This window comes from Chiloscyllium plagiosum, chromosome 18 (assembly GCF_004010195.1).
Source record: "Chiloscyllium plagiosum isolate BGI_BamShark_2017 chromosome 18, ASM401019v2, whole genome shotgun sequence".
In the NCBI taxonomy this organism is placed as follows: Eukaryota; Metazoa; Chordata; class Chondrichthyes; order Orectolobiformes; family Hemiscylliidae; genus Chiloscyllium; species Chiloscyllium plagiosum.
In genome coordinates this window covers 2,578,476-2,599,076 of record NC_057727.1, presented here as the reverse complement: position 1 = coordinate 2,599,076, position 20,601 = coordinate 2,578,476, and the positions used below count along the sequence as shown (strand labels likewise).

The window sequence follows — 20,601 nt, the reverse complement described above, 5'->3', positions numbered from 1 at the left end:
CCAGGTGGTCACGGAGGGAACGGTCTTTGCGGAAGGCGGAGAGGGGTGGGGAGGGAGATATATCCCTGGTGGTGGGGTCTGTTTGGAGGTGGCGGAAATGTCGGCGGATGATTTGGTTTATGCGAAGGTTGGTAGGGTGGAAGGTGAGCACCAGGGGCGTTCTGTCCTTGTTACGGTTGGAGGGGTTGGGTCTGAGGGCGGAGGTGCGGGATGTAGATGAAATGCGTTGGAGAGCATCTTTAACCACGTGGGAAGGGAAATAGCGGTCTCTAAAGAAGGAGGCCATCTGGTGTGTTCTATGGTGGAACTGGTCCTCCTGGGAGCAGATACGGCGGAGGCGGAGGAATTGGGAATACAGGATGGCATTTTTGCAAGAGGTAGGATGGGAAGAGGTGTAATCCAGGTAGCTGTGGGAGTCGGCTTCCAGCACCACTAATCCAGAATCTGGTTTCCAGCATCTGCAGTCATTGTTTTTACCCAGTTGAGTTTCTGGTCAATGGTAACCCCTAGGATATTGATAGTGAGGAATTCAGTGATGGTAATGCCATTGAACGTCAAGGGGTAATGATTAGATTGTCTCCTATTGGAGATGATGATTGCCTGGTATATGCGTTGTGTAAATCTTACGAGATAGCTGTTAGCACAAGCCTGGATATTGCCCAGATCTTGTTGCATTTGAACATGGACTGCTTCAGTATTTGAGGAGTCGTGAATGGTGCTGAACATTGTACAATATGACACAGTGTGACAATAAGTTTGAGAATGTGGTAGTTCTTTCTGAAGTCGGCCATGGAGGGGGGGGTGGGTTGTTAAATTTGAATGAGGGAAATTATGAAGTCACTAGCCACAAGTTGAGAGTTGGATTGGTCCAGACATTCAAACCCATGACTGTACATAGGCAATGGATAACCTTCAGGGACGATGACACATTCTTTCAAAGTGCAAAACTCACACAAGGCAAGTCAAGCATGGCTGACAGATGATGTTCAGGATTGCATAAGGTTAAAAGAAAAAGCGTATAAAGTTACCAGAAATATAGTGACTCTGAGGACTGGGGGAGTGATATTTTAAAATACAGGGTGACCAAGAAATGAATAAGGATAATAGAACATGAATGCAATTGAGCAAAAACATAAAAATGGACTATAAAAGCTTCTGGATGTATAACTAAAGGAAATATTTAATCAATTCTGATGGTATTAGGCAAGAACTTTCGAAAGCTAATTGGAGGCAGATGTTCGCAGGTAAAGGGACGGCTGGAAAATGGGAAGCCTTCAGGAATGAGATAACAAGAATCCAGAGAAAGTATATTCCTGTCAGGGTGAAAGGGAAGACTGGTAGGTATAGGGAATGCTGGATGACTGAAGAAATTGAGGGTTTGGTTAAGAAAAAGAAGGAAGCATATGTCAGGTATAGACAGGTCAGAGCGAGTGAATCCTTATGAGGTTATGGATGCGATTTTCCAGCAACACATTTTCAGCTCTGATCTCCAGCATCTGCAGTCCTCACTTTCTTCTCGAAGTTCAGCCAAACGAATGAGAGTCAGTGGAAGGGTGCTGGTGGGGGCATCTGGAGAGGGTGAAACGGAGTGCTTGGAGGCTCTGTTCATGGTGGGTGGAGGTGTAGAGGAACTGGATGTCCATGGTGAAGATAAGGCGTTGGGGGCCAGGAAACTGAAGTCTTGGAGGAGGTGGATGGTGGCCCGAACGTATGTGGAGAGTTCCTGGATGGTGTGGCGGGGGGGGGGGGGCGGGCGGTGGAAAGCGGTAAGACAGTATCAAGGTAGGTGGAGATGAGTTTGGTGGGGCAGGAGCAGGCTGAGACCATGGGTCAGCCAGGGTGGTCAGGCTTGTGGACCTTGGGAAGGAGGTAGAATCGGGCGGTGCGGGGTTCCCGAACTGAGTTTGGAAGCTGTGGGTGGGAGATCTCCTGAGGTGATGAGGTTGTGTATAGTCTGAGAGATGTTGGTTTGGTGATGGGGGTGAGGTCATAGTTGGTGTGGTAAGAGGAGAATTGGCGCCTGGCTTCAGTGGTGTGGAGGAATACCTTACAAGAACTGTAACAAACGCTATATTGGACAAACAGGCAGAAAACGAGCCACCAGAATACATGAACATCACTAGCCACTATCACTTGTGTCCTTGCATATAGATCAGGAAGGGCACCACTTTGGGACAACACATCCATCTTGGGATAAGCCAAACAGACATGCACGAGAATTCCTAGATGCATGGCATTCCAACCAGAACTCTATCAACAAACACATTGACTTGAACCCCATCTACTACCCTCTGAGAAAAAGAACAGGAAATGACGTCAACATCGCCAACCCAAGGAAACCTAAACACATGAATAGAAAGTGGGACACAACACCAGCGCTTCACCGGAGACTCACTGATGATGTTACCTAGTATGGTGAAATGTCTGAAAACAAACCTTCCAGCTCAGCGAGCAAACCTACATCCAGAACCTCAACCTGAGCTACAAATCTTCTCAAAACTCATTTGTAATTTGAATAAGGGAAATTAAAAAGGTATAAGGCATAAAGTTGCTGAAGTGGATTGGGAAACTAGATTGAAAACTGACTGCACACAAAGAATACATAGTCTTGGGTGGTTTACAGCAACAACACGCTGCTTCAAGGTGCAGACACTCAAAATTAAAGGTCAGCTAACTAAGGAAGCACAGGCTTACCTAAGATTAAAAGAAAAGGCCTATAAAGTTGCCAGAAGGACCACTAATTATGAAGTTTGGGAAGTTTATAAAATAGACCAAAAAAGAAACTGAAACCATAAAATACAAATGCAATCTTGCAACCAAGCCCAAGTACAGACTAAAAGTTTCAATAGGGATGTGAAGAGGAAATGATTGGTTAAAATGAATGTGGATCCATTTAAGGTGAGTCAGGATAATTTATTGTGGCAAAATCATCATTAGAAGAAAGTTGTACTGGAGAAATTACTGGGGCTGAAAGTTAATGAATCCCCTAAATCTGATAGTGAAAGGAGGCAGCTAATTGATGCATTGGGTGATTGTCTTTCAAAATTGTACAGATTATAGAATGATTCCTTCCTATTTAAGGAAAAAGTAAATGCGAAAATAGGGAGCTACAGGCTTTTTAGCCTTACATAGGCAGTAGAGAAAATGTTAAAATCTGTTGTAAAGACTAAGTTAACACCTGGTTGATAGTGATCTGATTAAGCATTGTCATTATGAATGGGAAATTGTGATTGACAAATTGGTTTTTTTTTGAAGATGTTAGTAACAAAATTGATAAGGAGAGCAGATGGCCATACTGTACTCAGATTTGCAAAAGGCTTTTAATAAAGTCCCACAGGAGGATGTCTAATGAGAGATGATGTACTGACAGGTTCATGATTGGTTAATAGAAGACAGTAGGAATAAATGGGTCATCTCGTTGGCAGGCTGAGACTAGTGGGGTGCTGCAAGTATCAGTATTTGGGCCTAGCTGTTCAGAATACGTATCAATGATTTGAAGATGATCAAATATAATATTTCTAAAATTGCAAATGGTAAAAAGTTTAGGTGCGAATGTTGGCCGAAAATGTAAAAAGGCTCTGGGGATTTCAACAGGCTTAGTGAATAGGAAATAATGCAATAAATAGAACATATTGAGGAGAAATGTGAGGTTATCCACTTTGATAAGAGAAGCAAGTGTGCAGAGAATTTCTTAAATGGTCAGAGGTTGTAAAGTATAGATGTAAAGGCTATGGGCGAGTTGGACCGAAGGGTCTGTTTCCATGCTGTACACCTCTATGATTCTATGAACAAATGGCCATGAGTGCCCCTTTTGATAAATCACTTCAGCCTTCATGTGCAGCAATTTATTAGGCAGGCTAATGAAAATTAATTGAGATTTCATTACAGGGAGGCCTTGCATCTTTAATAGCAGGCAGCACAGTTTAAATGTAAGAGGAATATATAGATCCAAGATAAGGCGAAATTATTTCACTCAGTTGTGAACGTATGGTATTGTCTACCAGAGTGCTGCAGAATCTCCGTCTTTCAGTATGTTTAAGGTAGAGTTTGATAGATTTCTGATTGTTAATATCATACAGGGTTATGGTAATGAGGTGACTAAATGGCACTGAAGTGTTTAATCAGTCACAGTTATAGAACCTAGAACATTGCAGAGCAGTATAGGCCCTTCGGCCCTCGATGTTGCGCCAACCTGTCATACCAATCTGAAGCCCATCTAACCTACACTATTCCATGTACATCCATATGTTTGTCCAATGACGACTTAAATGCACTTAAAGTTGGTGAATCTACTACCGTTGCAGGCAAAGCATTCCATACCCTTACTACTCTCTGAGTAAAGAAACTACCTCTGACATCTGTCCTATATCTGTCACCCCTCAATTTAAAGCTATGCCCCCTCGTGCTCCCTGTCCACCCTATCTAACCCTCTGATTATCTTATATGTCTCTATTAAGTCACTTCTCAACCTTCTGCTCTCTAACGAAAATAGCCTCAAGTCCCTCAGCCTTTCCTCGTAAGACCTCCCCTCCATACCAGGCAGCATCCTGGTAAATCTCCTATGCACCCTTTGCTTGAATAAGCTCCACATTTCTAATGTGCCCATCCCCTGCAGTTTCCTTCCCCATCCTATGTTTCCTAAATCTTGCCTAATCGCATCGTAATTGCCTTTCCCCCAGCAGTAACTCTTGCCCAGTGGTATACACCTATCCCGTTCCATCACTAAAGTAAGCATAACAGAATTGTGATCGCTATCACCAAAGTGCTCACCTACTTCCAAGTCTAACACCTGGCCGGGCTCATTACCCAGTACCAAATCTAATGCGGCTTCACCCCGTGTCGGAGTGTCTACATACTGTGTCAGGAAGCCCTCCTGCACACACTGGACAAAAACTGACCCATCTATAGTACTCCTACTATAGTGTTCCCAGTCAATATTTGGAAAGTTGAAGTCCCCCATGACAACTAACCTGTTTCTCTCACTCCTATCGATAATCATAGAGTCATAGAGATGTACAGCATGGAAACAGATCCTTCGGTCCAACCCGTCCATGCCAACCAGATATCCCAACTCAATCTAGTCCCACCTGCCAGCACCCGGCCCATTTCCCTCCAAACGCTTCCTATTTATATACCCATCCAAATGCCTCTTAACTGTTGCAATTGTACCAGCCTCCACCACATCCTCTGGCAGCTCATTCCATACGCGTACCACCCTCTGCGTGAAAAAGTTGCCCCTTAGGTCTCTTTTATATCTTTCCCCTCTCACCCTAAACCTATGCCCTCTAGTTCTGGACTCCCTGACCCCAGGGAAAAGACTTTGTCTATTTATCCTATCGATGTCCCTCATAATTTTGTAAACCTCTATAAGGTCACCCCTCAGCCTCCGACGCTCCAGGGAAAACAGCCCAGCCTGTTCAGCCTCTCCCTGTAGCTCAGATCCTCCAACACTGGCAACATCCTTGTAAATCTTTTCTGAACCCTTTCAGGTTTCACAACATCTTTCTGATAGGTTGAAGAAGACCAGAATTGCACGCAATATTCCAACAGTGGCCTAACCAATGCCCTATACAGCCGCAACATGATCTCCCAACTCATGTACTCAATACTCTGACCAATAAAGGAAAGCATACCAAACACCGCCTTTACTATCCTATCTACCTGTGACTCCACTTTCAAGGAGCTATGAACCTGCACTTCAAGGTCTCTTTGTTCAGCAACACTCCCTCGGACCTTACCATTAAGTGTATAAGTCCTGCTAAGATTTGCTTTCCCAAAATGCAGCACCTTTCATTTATCTGAATAAACTCCATCTGATCCAGTTCCCAGCCCATTGGCCCATCTGGTCCAGATCCTGTTGTAATCTGAGGTAACCCTCTTCGCTGCCCACTACACCTCCAATTTTGGTGTCATCTGCAAACTTACTAACTGTACCTCTTATGCTCGCATCCAAATCATTTATGTAAATGACAAAAAGTAGAGGACCCAGCACCGATCCTTGTGGCACTCCACTGGTCACAGGCCTCCAGTCTGAAAAACAACCCTCCTCCATTACCCTCATCTTTGCTATCTTTTCCTCTCCTTTCCTGTTTCTAACCTCAGCCCATACTACCTCAGTTGACGAGTCCCCTAACATCCTTTCTGCAACTGCAATACTGTCCTTGACCAACAATGCCACACCTCCCCCTCTTTTACCACCTTCTCTGTTCTTGTTCAAACATCTAAATCCTGGAACCTGCAACAGCCATTCCTGTCCCTGCTCTATCCATGTCTCCGAAATGGCCACAACATTGAAGTCCCAGGTACCAACTCATGCTGCAAGTTCATCCACCTTATTCCGGATGCTCCCTGGCGTTGAAGTAGACACCAACTTCTTGCTTGCTGGTGCCATCTTGTGTCCCTGAAACTTGATTTTAGACCTCCCTACTCTCAACCTTTTCTATACTCGAACTACAATTTTGGTTCTCATCCCCCTGTTGGATTAGTTTAAACCCAGGAGAAAGTGAGGACTGCAGATGTTGGATATCAGAGCTGAAAATGTGTTCCTGGAAAAGCGCAGCAGGTCAGGCAGCATCCAAGGAGCAGGAGAATTGACGTTTTGGGCATTCGACGTTCCTGAAGAAGGGCTTATGCCTGAAATGTCGATTCTCCTGCTCCTTGGATGCTGCCTGACCTGCTGGCTTTTCTTGCAACACATTTTTCAGCTTAGTTTAAACCCACTCCAATAGCCTTAGCGAATTTCCCCCCAAGGATATTGGTACCCCTCTGGTTCAGATGAAGACCATCCTGCTTGTAGAGGTCCCACCTACCCCAGAAAGAACCCCAATTATCCAAGAATCCAAAACCCTCCCTCCTTCATCATCCCTGTAGCCACGTATTCAACTCCTCTCTCTCCCTATTCCTCGCCTCACTAGTTTGGGCAACAAGCCAGAGACCAGCTTTCATCCTAGCTCCCTGAATTTCTGCCTTAAATCCCCATCTCTCTTCCTACCTATGTCGATGGAGCCTGGTGGACCATGACTTGGAGCTGCTCTCCCTCCACCTTAAGGATCCCAAAAACACGATCAAAGACATCACGAACCCTGGCACCTGGGAGGCAACACACCAACCGTGAGTGTCTCTCGTCCCCACAGAACCTCCTATCTGTCCCCCTAACTATGGAGTCCCCAATGACTATTGCTCTGCTCCTCTTCCCCCTTCCCTTCTGAGCAGCAGGGACAGACTCTGTGCCAGGGTCCTGTACCCCACTGCTTTCCCCTGGTAATTAGTGTCCCCCAACAGTATCCAAAACGGTATACTTATTATTGAGGGGAATGGCCACAGGGGATCCCTGCACTGCCTGCCGGTTCCCTTTCCATCCCCTGACTGTAACCCATCTGCCTTTTTCTTGTACCTGAGGAGTGACTACCTCCCTGTAACTCCTCTCAATAGCCCCCTCTGCCTCCTGAATGATCCGAAGTTCATCCAGCTCTTGCTGCAGTTCCCTAACGCGGTTTTCGAGGAGCTGGAGTTGGGTGCACTTCCCGCAGATGTAGTCAGCAGGAACACTAGTGGTGACCCTTACCTCCCACATTCTGCAGGAGGAACATTCAACTGCCCTCACCTCCATTCCCACGATTCTAAATTCCCAAAGAGACTGTTGAAAAAATGAGGAATAAAAAATAAACTCGTTACCTTACCAATCTAGCGCACAAAACGTTTTTTTGGTAAGAGGAGGAAGATGGATGGGAGACACTACCCGAGTAGTGTTTCGGGTAACGCAACCATACAAATATATGACTTCCCAGAAGCCCTTCGCTCCTCCCTCGCAGCTCTCAGCAAATGGAGGCCCGACTCGCGAGGTAAGTCCCATTTAATGCAGGAAAACTCACCCTTCCCGGCAGCCCTCACTTCACCACTCCTCCTCTCCTCGCCGCTCTGAATCTGCCCTGTCATTTTGCCAATCGGCTGAATGGCCTACTGATCCTGTATAGTAAATGAAGCAATCTCACCTGGTTTCAGATTTTGCTGGACAGCTGTAGTTCTTGTGCAAGGGTTGTTGATGTTGCTACATTCAAATTTCATTGAAGAAAAGTAGGTGTTGGAGGGCTGAGTGAGAAGAAGCAGTGCTTTTAGGACAGTTTTAGGATTTTGACTTAGTACTATAAAAGGAATGACTGTATACTTCCAAGTAAGGGTGGTGTATGGCTTGAAATAAAAGTAGTTAAATTGTTCTTTGCCCCTTGAGTATCTGATGTCTGGATATCTGTATGTACCTCTTCCTATAGAAAAAGGATGCTTATGGATCAGTTAATATTGTTGAAAAGTGTGCCTCAAGCTAGGTTAGGTTGTTGTATTTGTTGAAGTAATGTATTTTTTGTAGTCTGCTTTTTACCTTGGAGGTTATTTTAGTATAATCTATACCCAGTGCAAATAAAGGTACATTTAACATTAACTACGGAATCTAATCACCAATCTTAATATGTTGGCTGCAAAACACTTCAGTCTATGTTGAGTGCACCTGAAGGTTTTGGGCTGGAGCTTCTCTGGTCAAATAGAAATTTTTTTATTCTTGGTGCTGCTGCATCATTCATATAAAAATTTTAGTTTGTCTGAACCAGGCAGAGTGGAATTCCATTATTTCTGACTTTCAGGTGTTATTTCAAGACTGCTTGACCTCTTCCTTTTGAAGGGTTATCCTAGAGTTTTCAGCAAACTCTGAACATTTACCATATTACAATTGAACAGCAATGTGAATTCCTTATTCGCAGTAATTATGCTGATGTGGGTCGGAAGCTGAGAAATTTAGTCTTTAAAACAATGACTAGTCAACATATCTAATGATTTGATCTGGAATATTTATGAAAATTCTGTTCTAATTTTGTTCTGTATCTGTGGTACCATTTCATCTCCTTGGAAATATTTTTGTTGACTTTATCAAAGCAGACTCCATGACTCTGTGGCCTTTTTTAAGTACCTACCATATTTTGTTGGACTTGTTGGTCATTTGATTGACAAGCTAATTATCCACTCTCTAAATTCTCCTTTATATTCAATGAGCACCAGAATTTTTTTTCCAAAGCTGTAAATGGCTGAAGTTCTAATATTTGTAATGGACTCTAACATGAGTAAAGCTAGAAGGTTGTTTCTTGTTAATAAAACCATATTGCAGGCTATTGGCTCAAATATCTAATTTTGTCTAGCTTGGAAATAAGATTTTTTTTGCAATAGTTTACTTTTGATGTATTATTAGAAATGGGAAAATCTTGGTGGATAATGAAGAAAGGAGCAACATACCATACATCTTTGGCATAGGAGATGTCATTGATGGCAAGCCAGAACTCACACCTGTTGCTATTCAGGCTGGGAAGTTGCTAGCTCGCAGACTCTACTCAAGTTCTTCTGTGAAGGTAAGGAGTAGGCCATTCATTCTCTTGAGTCTGTTACACCATCATTAAGATTGTGCTTGACCTGACCTACACTGTTTTCCTGCTTGTGTTCCATTACTCTTGACTCCCTTGTGAGATATACAAAACCTGCATGCTTTGAGTGGCTGTCCCAGTGGCATTTTTGAGAATGCCAAATAAGCTGGAAGATTCTGAACACATCTGAAGGCATAGTTATCAGTCATAAGGGCTCCTCTCGGAAGGAAGAAGGTGTTAATTCATGGTTCTTGCTCCTGATCTGTTATCAGATGATGCTTGGTAGGAAGTACCAATGTTTGTACCTTACGTGAAATGAAATGTGTCAGGCTGTGCTCACCAGCTTGATAACTCCCTAAGATAGTTGTCAAAAGTATTTTTATCATATCCTAGGTTTTTGGCTGCTTTTATTTTGCATGATTATATGTTTATCAATTTGTATTTTCCTTGTAATCAAGGTAAAAACAAGTGATGTAACTTGAATATTGTAACATTCACCTTGAACATATTTAAATATTGGCAAGTACTGTCAATTCTATTGATAGTAATTTATTTTTCAGTGTGACTATGTCAATGTATGCACGACAGTCTTTACACCTTTGGAGTATGGATGTTGTGGATTGTCTGAGGAAAATGCGATAGCACTTTATGGAGAAGAACATATAGAGGTATGGACTTGTTTAGTAATTAATTAAATGGAGACATTTTAAAAATCGCAAGCTGAATGGAATTATTCCTCCCATAAGAGCCTTTGCTGTTGAAGTGTCAGTTATTTGTTTGTTAAAAGCTGATCATTGGCACATTCAGATTCTGTACTTTGGATGCCATTGACTATTGTGTAAGCTGATGTAATCATTGGTTCTTGAACTTACTTGTGCCTAATAGAACTTTAATTTCTTTGTTCTTCAAATATGAAGCATAGCTTACTACTGTCTATGCCAGTGTATTAACTTTGACTGTTTATAAAAGTAGTTGGTCACTGAATGATCTCACACTCATGTGTTTTTGTCCAAAGTGTGAACAAAACTGACATCTCTTTTACATGTATAGTAAATGTCAGTTGCACCTGGAGTACTAAAGCAAGATGGCATGTTGAGTTTGTCCAGAACATGAAACTGGCTGTCTTAGAATTCTCATCCCACCCTTTCATTCTGTTTGAAATTATGGCTATAATGTGTTCAACCTAAATTTGCTTTGGTTGGGATTGGGGCATAGAGGTTCAACTGACCAGTAGGTTTCCAATAAAACAGAGCTATGAATATGATCACTCAATGTACTATAATATGCCTTTATACAAAACCTCAAGGGGTAAGTGAAAGTAAAATACTACAGATGTTAGAAATCTGAAACAAACAGAATGCTGGAGAAACTTGGGTCTGTCAGCATCTGTTGAGAGAGAAACGGTTAATGGAACTTCAGAAGTCGTCATACTGGAATCAATGTTAACTCTGTTTCTCTCCACAACTGCCTCAAGCTGAAATGTTTTCTTCACATGGTATGACATTTGACTTCGCACCTTTTGCTCCTGTGACAATGTGTTCTGAAGGGTTGTGCTATTGTTAGTACACCTTAAATGTTTAATTATTCTGATCTACTGTTAAGTTGAACACTGGTATTAGCAAAACATGCGTTATGGAGGTCTGTCAGGGAGAATCGGTGACATGATGTCCATTCGCTTGGTCTGTATTCCTGAACTTTGGATTGTCCAGTGATTCCAATTGATAAAATGTGTTGCTGGAAAAGCGCAGCAGGTCAGGCAGCATCAAAGGAGAAGGAGAATCGACGTTTCGGGCATAAGCCCTTCTTCAGGAATGCCCGAAACGTCGATTCTCCTTCTCCTTTGCTGCCTGACCTGCGCTTTTCCAGCAATACATTTTTAAGCTCTGATGCCCAGCATCTGCAGTCCTCAGTTTCTCCTAGTTAAATTTATTCTGTTGACCTCCCTCTTCTGAACTTTATATACTCCAGTTTTCACTGTGAAAGTATTAATATAATGCAGATACATCATTTCCCCCCCCTAACATAGGTTGCCAGTAATCAAATATCAGGATTATTGTGTGAAAAAGGCAAACATACATTTTAAAAGGTTTTCTTGACAGCTACCAAGCATTGTGTAAATTAAAGACATGCCTATATCTCCTGCTATGCTTGGAATCAGCACTCCTTAAATGATTGTTTAAAAAGTTGACCAGTGCTAAATTAAGTCTGTAACCCTGAGAATTTTGGCAGGGACATTCTTGGCAATTTTGTATGTTTGATAACACTTCAGTACTCCATACTTTCTTCTGACTTCCCCATCTCTGCTAAATAATTTGTTTGTTATATGCTGCCTCTCTCTAAGAAGGTAAAACCAGGACCTGAACTTTGACCATTTCTTTTCAATAGCTGTTGAAAAGTGTGGTGATGGAAAAGCACAGCAATCAGGCAGCATCCAAGGGGCAGGAGAATTCAGGCATGAGCCCTTCATCAGGAATGTTAAATAGCTGCCTGTTCTGCAGTTGTGTTGGAACAGCTTTTGAAAATTTGATGAAATGGCAAATTAGTTAATTTGTTCTATTTATTTCGGTCTCTCTAGCCTGATGTGGTTGAAATTATATGCAAGTCTGAATGTTGTCATTCTGGCAAAGAAGGTTTCAGTTTAAGTACTGGGCTAGACTAGCGCTCTAGTACCTACAGGCAAGGACATGAGTGTTGCAAAGCTTCCTGTAACTAAGTGCTCATTCTTGTTTGCAGATTACAATTTTTGGAGACAAAGAATTTGGTTGGGTTGAAAATCTGAGCCTTAAGGGTTTGGTTTGCTTTTGGTTTAGGCAATAGTTTTCTGAAGGGAGGGCAGAAGGATTGGATTAATTTTATGAGAGAGAGTTGGGGATTGAGTATTTTGTGTTGAGTGCATCGTCTGTTTCTCAAAGGTAACCATTTTTTGACAGTGAGCAATGGAAGATATTGCTTGGTACCGAGGATTATGCGGCAGAGTGAAATTGGAGGTGTAAGTAATGATCTTTGTGTTGGAGTGATTCTGAAATAAAATCTGGTTTAGTTTTGGAATATTTGCACAGTTTTAGTGCTCTGCTTGCCCCAGTATGGCTGGGGAGGAGACTGAACTTAAGGCACTGTTGCTTTGATCTTCATTATGTTTACCTGGAGGAAACTGCAATTCATCCACCATTGAATATCGCACAAGTAGTTTGCTGATGCAGAACAGAAGATGGGAATGACCAAGAGAGACTGAGTTGGATGTGTCACCAATTTATGTGAAAATAGATCTGTCTTTTGGTGACACCAAAGGAGTATTTAATTCAAGTGAGTGCAAGGACTGATGCCAGAGATTTATATAGCATGGAAAGGGGAAACTGCAGATGGAGGTGCATTAACCATGACAATGAAGAAGAAAGAGGAGTCCCACTGAGATGGGACGATGAAAAAAGTTGCATTAGAAGACCACAGATGGCGGAAAGGGCAGGGAGAGATTTCCAGTTCAAAGAATCATTCTTTGCAATTATTGGAGATTTTTAGAAAGATAGAGATGAGTATGGTACCTTGGAAAGGAGTTTTGACAGAACCAGGGGGACAGTTTATCTTCAACTGTCTGGAGATTAGGGTTAATTTTGTGAAACGTTGACAGCGTCTTATGGACAAAAGAAGCTTGGAGAAGGCATGAGTGGCAATACCATAAAATAAATTAGAGGAAGATTTGTAGAAGTAAATCTTACTCAAAATCTTTTCCCAATTTGATTTGCATTGTTGGAAGTATTAAAGTCAGCAGCAAGAGACTAGAGTTTATGTTGAGCATCAAAGACCCTCATTATTTTACCAGTGCTGAGCTGGAGGAAGCTGCTGTGTTTGAAGTGACAGCATCCTGATAGTATGCATCAAGTGATGGAAGTAGTGAAGAGAGCATGCAGAAGCTATCTTTGTACTTACGTTACTAAGAACAGTCGGAGTATTGCAATGTTGTGGATAAAATTACAACATGACTAAGCAAGGTCCATAAGACATAGGAGTGGAAGTAAGGCTATTCGGCCCATCGAGTCCATTCCACCATTTAATCATGGCTGATGGCCATTTTAACTCCACTTACCAGCATTCTCCCCGTAGCCCTTAATTCCTTGTGACATCAAGAATTTATCAATCTCGGCCTTGAAGCCATTTAGTGTCCCGGCCTCCACTGCACTCCGTGGCAATGCATACCACAGGCCCTCCACTCTCTGGCCGAAGAAATGTCTCCGCATTCTGAATTTACCCCCTTTAATTCTAAGGCTGTGCCCACGGGTCCTAGTCTCCTCGCCTAATGGAAACAATTTCTTAGCGTCCACCCTTTCCAAGCCATGTATTATCTTGTAAGTTTCTATTAGATCTTCCCTTAACCTTCTAAATGCCAATGAATACAATCCCAAGATCCTCAGCCGTTCCTCGTATGTTAGACCTGCCATTCCAGGGATCATCGGTGTGAATCTCCGCTGGACACGCTCCAGTGCCAGTGTGTCCCTCCTGAGGTGTGGGGCCCAAAATGGGGCCTAACCAGAGCTTTATAAAGGCTCAGTAGCACATCGCTGCTTTTATATTCCAACCCTCTTGAGATAAATGACAACATTGCATTCGCTTTCTTAATCACGGATTCAACCTGCATGTTTACCTTTAGAGAATCCTTGACTAGCACTCCCAGATCCCTTTGTACTTTGGCTTTATGAATTTTCTCACCGTTTAGAAAGTAGTCCATGCTTGTATTCTTTTTTTCCATAGTGCAAGACCTCACATTTGCTCACGTTGAATTTCATCAGCCATTTCCTGGACCACTCTCCCAAACTGTCTAGATCCTTCTGCAGCCTCCCCTCTTCCTCAGTGCTACCTGCCTGTCCACGTAACTTCGTATCATCAGCAAACTTCGCTAGAATGCCCCCCCTTCATCCAGATCATTAATATATAATGTGAACAGCTGCGGCCCCAACACTGAACCCTGCGGGATACCGCTTGTCACCGGCTGCCATTCTGAAAAAGAACCTTTTATCCCAACTCTCTGCCTTCTGTCAGACAGCCAATCCTCGATCCATGCCAGTAGCTCACCTCGAACACCATGGGCCCTCACCTTACTCCACAGCCTCCCATGTGGCACCTTATCAAAGGCCTTTTGGAAGTCTAGATAGACCACATCCACTGGGTTTCCCTGGTCTAACCTACTTGTCACCTCTTCAAAGAATTCTAACAGGTTTGTCAGGCACGACATCCCCTTACTTAAATCCATGTTGACTTGTTCTAATCCGACCCTGCTCTTCCAAGAATTTAGAAACCTCATCCTTAACGATGGATTCTAAAATTTTACCAACAAGTGAGGTTATGCTAATTGGCCTGTAATTTTCCATCTTTTGTCTTGATCCTTTCTTGAACAAAGGGGTTACAACAGCGATCTTCCAGTCTACACTTCTGTATTGGTATATAAGAGTGCATTCTCAGAGTTTTTGGCAAACTTTGTCATAGTTTACTATTGTCACATTAGATTACTTACAGTGTGGAAACAGGCCCTTCGGCCCAACAAGTCCAAACCGACCTGCCGAAGCGCAACCCACCCATACCCCTACATTTACCCCTTTAACCTAACACTACGGGCAATTTAGCATGGCCAATTCACCTGACCCGCACATCTTTGTGACTGTGGGAGGAAACCGGAGCACCCGGAGGAAACCCACGCAGACACGGGGAGAATGCGCAAAATCCACACAGTCAGTCACCTGAGTCGGGAATTGAACCCGGGCTTCTGGTGCTGTGAGGCAGCAGTGCTAACCACTGTGCCACCGTGCCGCCCACTTTCAAAATATATCAGTGAGCACTCCTTGGACACTTCACTATCTAAATAAGTGTTATCATTGAGGTTGTCCATGCTGCTGAATGACTACCCTTATTTCTAAGAATACTTCAACTTTTAAAAGAAAACCATTTGTAGTGTAATTGTTCTGAATTGGAAGTTTTTATTCATGAAGTTTACGCTGAATATCCATCTTGTACATTTCAGGTGTATCACAGCATGTTCTGGCCACTGGAATGGGCAGTACCAGGAAGGGATAAGAGTGGCTGCTATGGCAAAGTGATATGTGCAAAACTGGATCATGTAAGTCTTCTTTGTTTGCCAAATATTTTCTCCTGAATTTATAGAAATGTTGCTGTATAATATTTATTTTAAGCACTTGAAGGTAGCTGAGCAAACATTTCCCCTTGTGGGAGAAACAAAACTTAGAGACACTTATAAAATAAGGGTCTCCTTTTAAAGCTGAAGTTTCAATTTTCTCTGAGGATCATTTGTCTTTTCAATTCTCTACCCAGAGAACAGGGTCACTGATTATATTAAAAGTTGAGTTGATATACAAAGGAGTCAATGATTTGGGAGGTCATGAAAATGGAGTTAAAGCTGCCATTAGCTCAGATGTGATCTTAGTGAATGGCAGAGCAGGCTTTAGGAGCCAAAGACTTATACCACCTCCGGTTTCTTTGGTAATGTCATAAGAAACATTACAAATAATCCCAGTTTTAAAAAGAAACCTTGGATAAAATTGTGAACTTAACAAATCTATTTTCAGCTCTGTTAAAATATCTTTCCTTCTGTTCTAGTATAGAGTGGTGGGATTCCATGTGCTTGGTCCGAATGCTGGGGAAATCACTCAAGGATTTGGTGCAGCAATGAAATGTGGCATGACCAAAGATCAGCTGAACAGTGTCATTGGCATACATCCAACCAATGCAGAAGTAAGACTTCGATTTTTGTCCTTTATCATTCACCGTCCTCTAACTCTCCTTTCTATTTTAAAATCATATTAGCTATTGTGTTACAAAGAAAAGTAAATTGGAAGTATATGATCCCTTTGTGGCTTGCACTTCCCTGCTTATTTTCCCTTCTCTAGTTTGTGGTTTTACCTTCTTCAGCCTGCTTCTTTTTCACTGGACTATTTTATTTTTGATCTTGAGAGAAGAAGCATCAACATAGCTTGGCCCTATCATCACTAGACATTCATATGCTTCACTTTCTCCAAGCAGAGTCTCTAGATAGCTTTTAATTAGTCCACATTTCCAACCAAGTGGCACTGAGTCCAACTGCGTTAGCAGAACTCATCAGCACTAAATTAAGGGATGACCATGCAACATTCAAATTTATGTTCAGCAATGATGCATGATGCCATTTGTCATCAAGCCCTGAATGTCTTCATAATAATATGTTTGTATGAAAGATCAAGGTGTTGGTGCATGCATTAGAGATCATTCAATAGGGTTACTTTACTGGAAATACTTTATATCTTGTAGTGACTCGCACCTAATTCCCTGTGAAGGATCATTGATCTTGAATAAAGTTATTTATCTTCTCTCCCTCTCCTCTTCCTGCAGTTATTAATTTCTCTTTTTCGTTGTTTTGGTTGCAGGTGTTCACCACCATGGAAATAACAAAACGCTCCGGTATAGACGTTTCCAAAAAAGGAGGTTGCTGAGGTTAAACCCTGCTGTTGGAATGCTGCTGCCCTCTACATGCACCTTTTAGCTTTGTGGTTGACTAAACCTGTGTGTTTGTCCTCTCAGGTAAAACAGGAATATATATTTTTTAAAACAACAAAGCCGCCTTGAAGCAACACCGAATTGTGCAACACCTTGAGTTTTACTCAGTACCTGTCACAGCAGAGGATCAGTGTGCATGGGGCATGCAGATCAACAGTGGGGGTAAACCTCAACTTTAAACTTTGACCCAAACCTGCTTGGAAGGGCATTGAAGAAAGATAGTGCCTCCTTGAAGTTTTGGCCCAGAACCTGATTTGAGGTGGGCCATGACTGAAGACTAACAAGCAAGGTCTGGAACTTCTTTGTCCAATAAGATGACTACGCTTCCTTTTATTAGTGAGGCTTTAGTCTTGTGGAATAGTTTGAAGTCTCATCTTGTAATATTTACTATACCTTGTTTCTTAAATGTATGTTGGGCTGCTGATGGAGGTGAGATGAATCTTTTTCTCTGTACATTGTAGGTAACTAGCATCATTGTACTCTGTTGGTAAGGTTTAAAACAAAATCAAGAACTTTTCTGTCAAGAAGCATGTCACATTTGATTCATATTTAAATTCTATACAATATCAATCTTAAATCTTTTTCACCAAAAAAAAGCACACAGATTATGTTTCAGGAAGCATAGGCCTAAATGTTTTTCTGTTTGGAGGAATTGCCTTATGTGTAACTGTCCACACTTTGCTATCCTCTCCCTTATTTTCTAAACTTATTCTGTTAACTGAGGAAGCAACCACTGCTGACCAAACTTGATATGGTGGGGCTGTTCTGTTTTTACAAAAGGAAATGAGTGAACATTGGTGGATCAGTAAACGTTTTTTCTCCACACGTAACTTTTAATCAAAATATATGTTGCTACATTGGAATTGGGAATTTTCATAAAGTGAGAAAATGTGATAATTTAAAACTTTTTTTGTCTTGTGTCTGGCCTTCTGAATGAGAGCTGGACTGTCAGTCCAAAGATGTTGAAAGCATGTTATTTTTAAAAGGAGTTCTAGCTGGTAGAAAGTTCAGAGCACCGCATTCCTGTACTTTCATGTGAAATGGCGTGTGTTTATCCAGCATCACTTCCTCATTGTTTTATTCCTCTTGCTCTTCACCCTTTTTTAAAAATTTTGGAGCACTTAAACAAGTCTAGTTTGGATACACGTACTGTCACAATTTGTGCCTTTATATTGTTTATTTGGAAGCAACCATGCAGTGTTTGCTGTTTAAGTGGGATTATTTTGCATCTGTTTTACAATTGTTTATCATTGCCCATCTGACTAGAACTTGATGTCACATTTGATTGTATTCAGCCTCTGAGCAGCACTAACTTGAACAATTCCATTGTGAACAAAGTTTGTTATCCAAAATGCATTTAATAAAAAATACCTGTGTAGAACTCAAAACAGTGTACCTGACGATGTCTTCTTCATAGGCAAGCCCTTGGGATTGAGAATGACCAAGTATTCCAATGCTGGATTTGTGCTCCTTCTAATGGCATCTTGGTGTTGGTCATGCTCAGTGGTCAGCTTCTTCATCTCCAGTTTGGGCATTCTTGGGACAAGAGCTTGCTAAGAGTTGGGAGGATACTGGTATTTTTTTTTCAGTGAAGCTTTGAGACATCGTTGAAGTGTCTCCTCTGCCATCCTGACAACCGCATACCTTGACAGAACTGAGTGGGGGATTTGTTTTGTTAGGTATCTAATTGATGAGGTGCACTCAAAATGGCTAATTGATCACAACCACTGCCTCAATATTGGAAAAGGTGACTTGAAAGAGCACTGATATTGGAGTGCCTGTCCTGTCATGGAATTTATAGAGCAATCACTGGTGATACTTCTGGGATTGGAGGTATCTACAGTACGTTGTTCATGTCTCTGCATATGGAGGGCCAAGAAATATCCTTCTGTTCAGACAGCAAAATTTGGTTGGTATTGTAAAGTTATACTAATTTGTGGCATTGGTGCCGCAGTTCAGTTGAATACTGCTGTATATAAATATAGTTGGACAATCTTGCTGCCATTGCTGCAGATTTGTGACCCATTTTCTTCATTTAAGCTGGATTTTGGTATCTATAAAGGCAAAATGAATGCAGACATTTATTGAGAGACTGATCCTGCAGCCTTCTGGACTCAATATTAAGTTTAGTAATTTTAGGTTTTGAGCACCTTCTCCCATGTCCTTACCCCAACCCCCACACACCAGGCCTTGTCATCACTTGGGCTGCTACCACAAACAACCCATTGTCAGCCACTAGCAGTCCACATTAGCAATTATTCATTCTCCCAGGCTGAACTTTACCCATTCCTTTATCTGTGAGAGAACGTGAGGGCTGCAGATGCTGGAGATCAGAGCTGAAAATGTGTTGCTGGAAAAGCGCAGCAGGTCAGGCAGCATCCAAGGAACAGGAGAATCGACGTTTCGGGCATAAGCCCTTCAGGAAGGATTCCTGAAGAAGGGCTTATGCCCGAAACGTCGATTCTCCTGTTCCTTGGATGCTGCCTGACCTGCGCTTTTCCAGCAACACATTTTCAGCCCATTCCTTTATCTGCTCAACTGCCCCTCACTTGCGCTCTGGCTCTCTGCTCTGTTTCCACCTATCATTTACTCCTTCCCCTACCCCACCCTTTCTCTTGTCTCAGCATGCTCCTGCCCCACTGAACTCATCTCTACCTACCTTGACACTGTCCTATCCCCCCTAGTCCAGGAACTCCCCACGCCCTCCACCTCCTTCAAGACTTCAGTTTCCCCGGCCCCCAACGCCTCATCTTCGCCATGGATATCCAATCCCTGTACACCTCCATCCGCCATGACCAGGGCCTCCAAGCCCTCCTTTTTCCTCTCCAGACGTCCCCAACAGTACCCTTCCACCGATGCTCTCATTCGTTTGGCCGAACTGGTCCTCACCCTTAACAATTTCTCCTTTGAATCCTCCCACTTCCTCCAGACCAGAGGGGTAGCCATGGGCACACGTATGGGCCCCAGCTATGCCTGTCTCTTTGTTGGCTACGTAGAGCAGTTGATCTTCCATAATTACACCAGCACCACTCCCCACCTTATCCTCCGCTACATTGACGACTGCGTTGGCGCCACCTCGTGCTCCTGCGAGGAGGTTGAGCAATTCATCAACTTCACCAACGCATTCCACCCTGACCTTAAATTTACCTGGACCGTCTCTGACACCTCCCTCCCCTTCCTGGAGCTCTCCATCTCCATTAATGATGAGCGACTTGACACTGATATTTTTACAAACCCACCGACTCCCACAGCTACCTGGATTACACCTCTTCCCACCCTACCTCTTGCAAAAATGCCATCCCGTATTCCCAATTCCTCCGCCTCCCCCGTATCTGCTCCCAGGAGGAGCGGTTCCACCACAGAACACACCAGATGGCCACCTTCATTAGAGACCGCAATTTCTCTTCCCTCGTGGTTAAAGATGCCCTCCAATGCATCTCATCCACATCCCGCACCTCCGCCCCCAGACCCAACCCTTCCAACCGCAACAAGGACAGAACGCCCCTGGTGCTCACCTTCCACCCTACAAACCTCTGCATAAACCAAATCATCCGCCGACATTTCCGCCACCTCCAAACAGACCCCACCACCAGGGATATATTTCCATCCCCACCCCTCTCCGCCTTCCGCAAAGACCGTTCCCTCCGTGACTACCTGGACAGGTCCA

General features: G+C 42.9%; 1 protein-coding gene across 1 annotated transcript in view; it reads left to right on the top strand.

The window, feature by feature from the left end:
- The window catches only part of txnrd3 (thioredoxin reductase 3), a 78,817-nt gene extending 60,495 nt beyond the window's left edge, over positions 1 to 18,322 (top strand). The window contains exons 12-16 of the mRNA XM_043707572.1: positions 9,233 to 9,389; positions 9,962 to 10,069; positions 15,409 to 15,504; positions 16,002 to 16,136; positions 16,805 to 18,322. Coding sequence (XP_043563507.1) covers positions 9,233 to 9,389; positions 9,962 to 10,069; positions 15,409 to 15,504; positions 16,002 to 16,136; positions 16,805 to 16,870 — 562 coding nt within the window. The 3' untranslated portion in view covers positions 16,871 to 18,322. The remainder of the gene's footprint in view (positions 1 to 9,232; positions 9,390 to 9,961; positions 10,070 to 15,408; positions 15,505 to 16,001; positions 16,137 to 16,804) is intronic.
- The last annotated feature ends 2,279 nt before the right edge of the window (positions 18,323 to 20,601 follow it).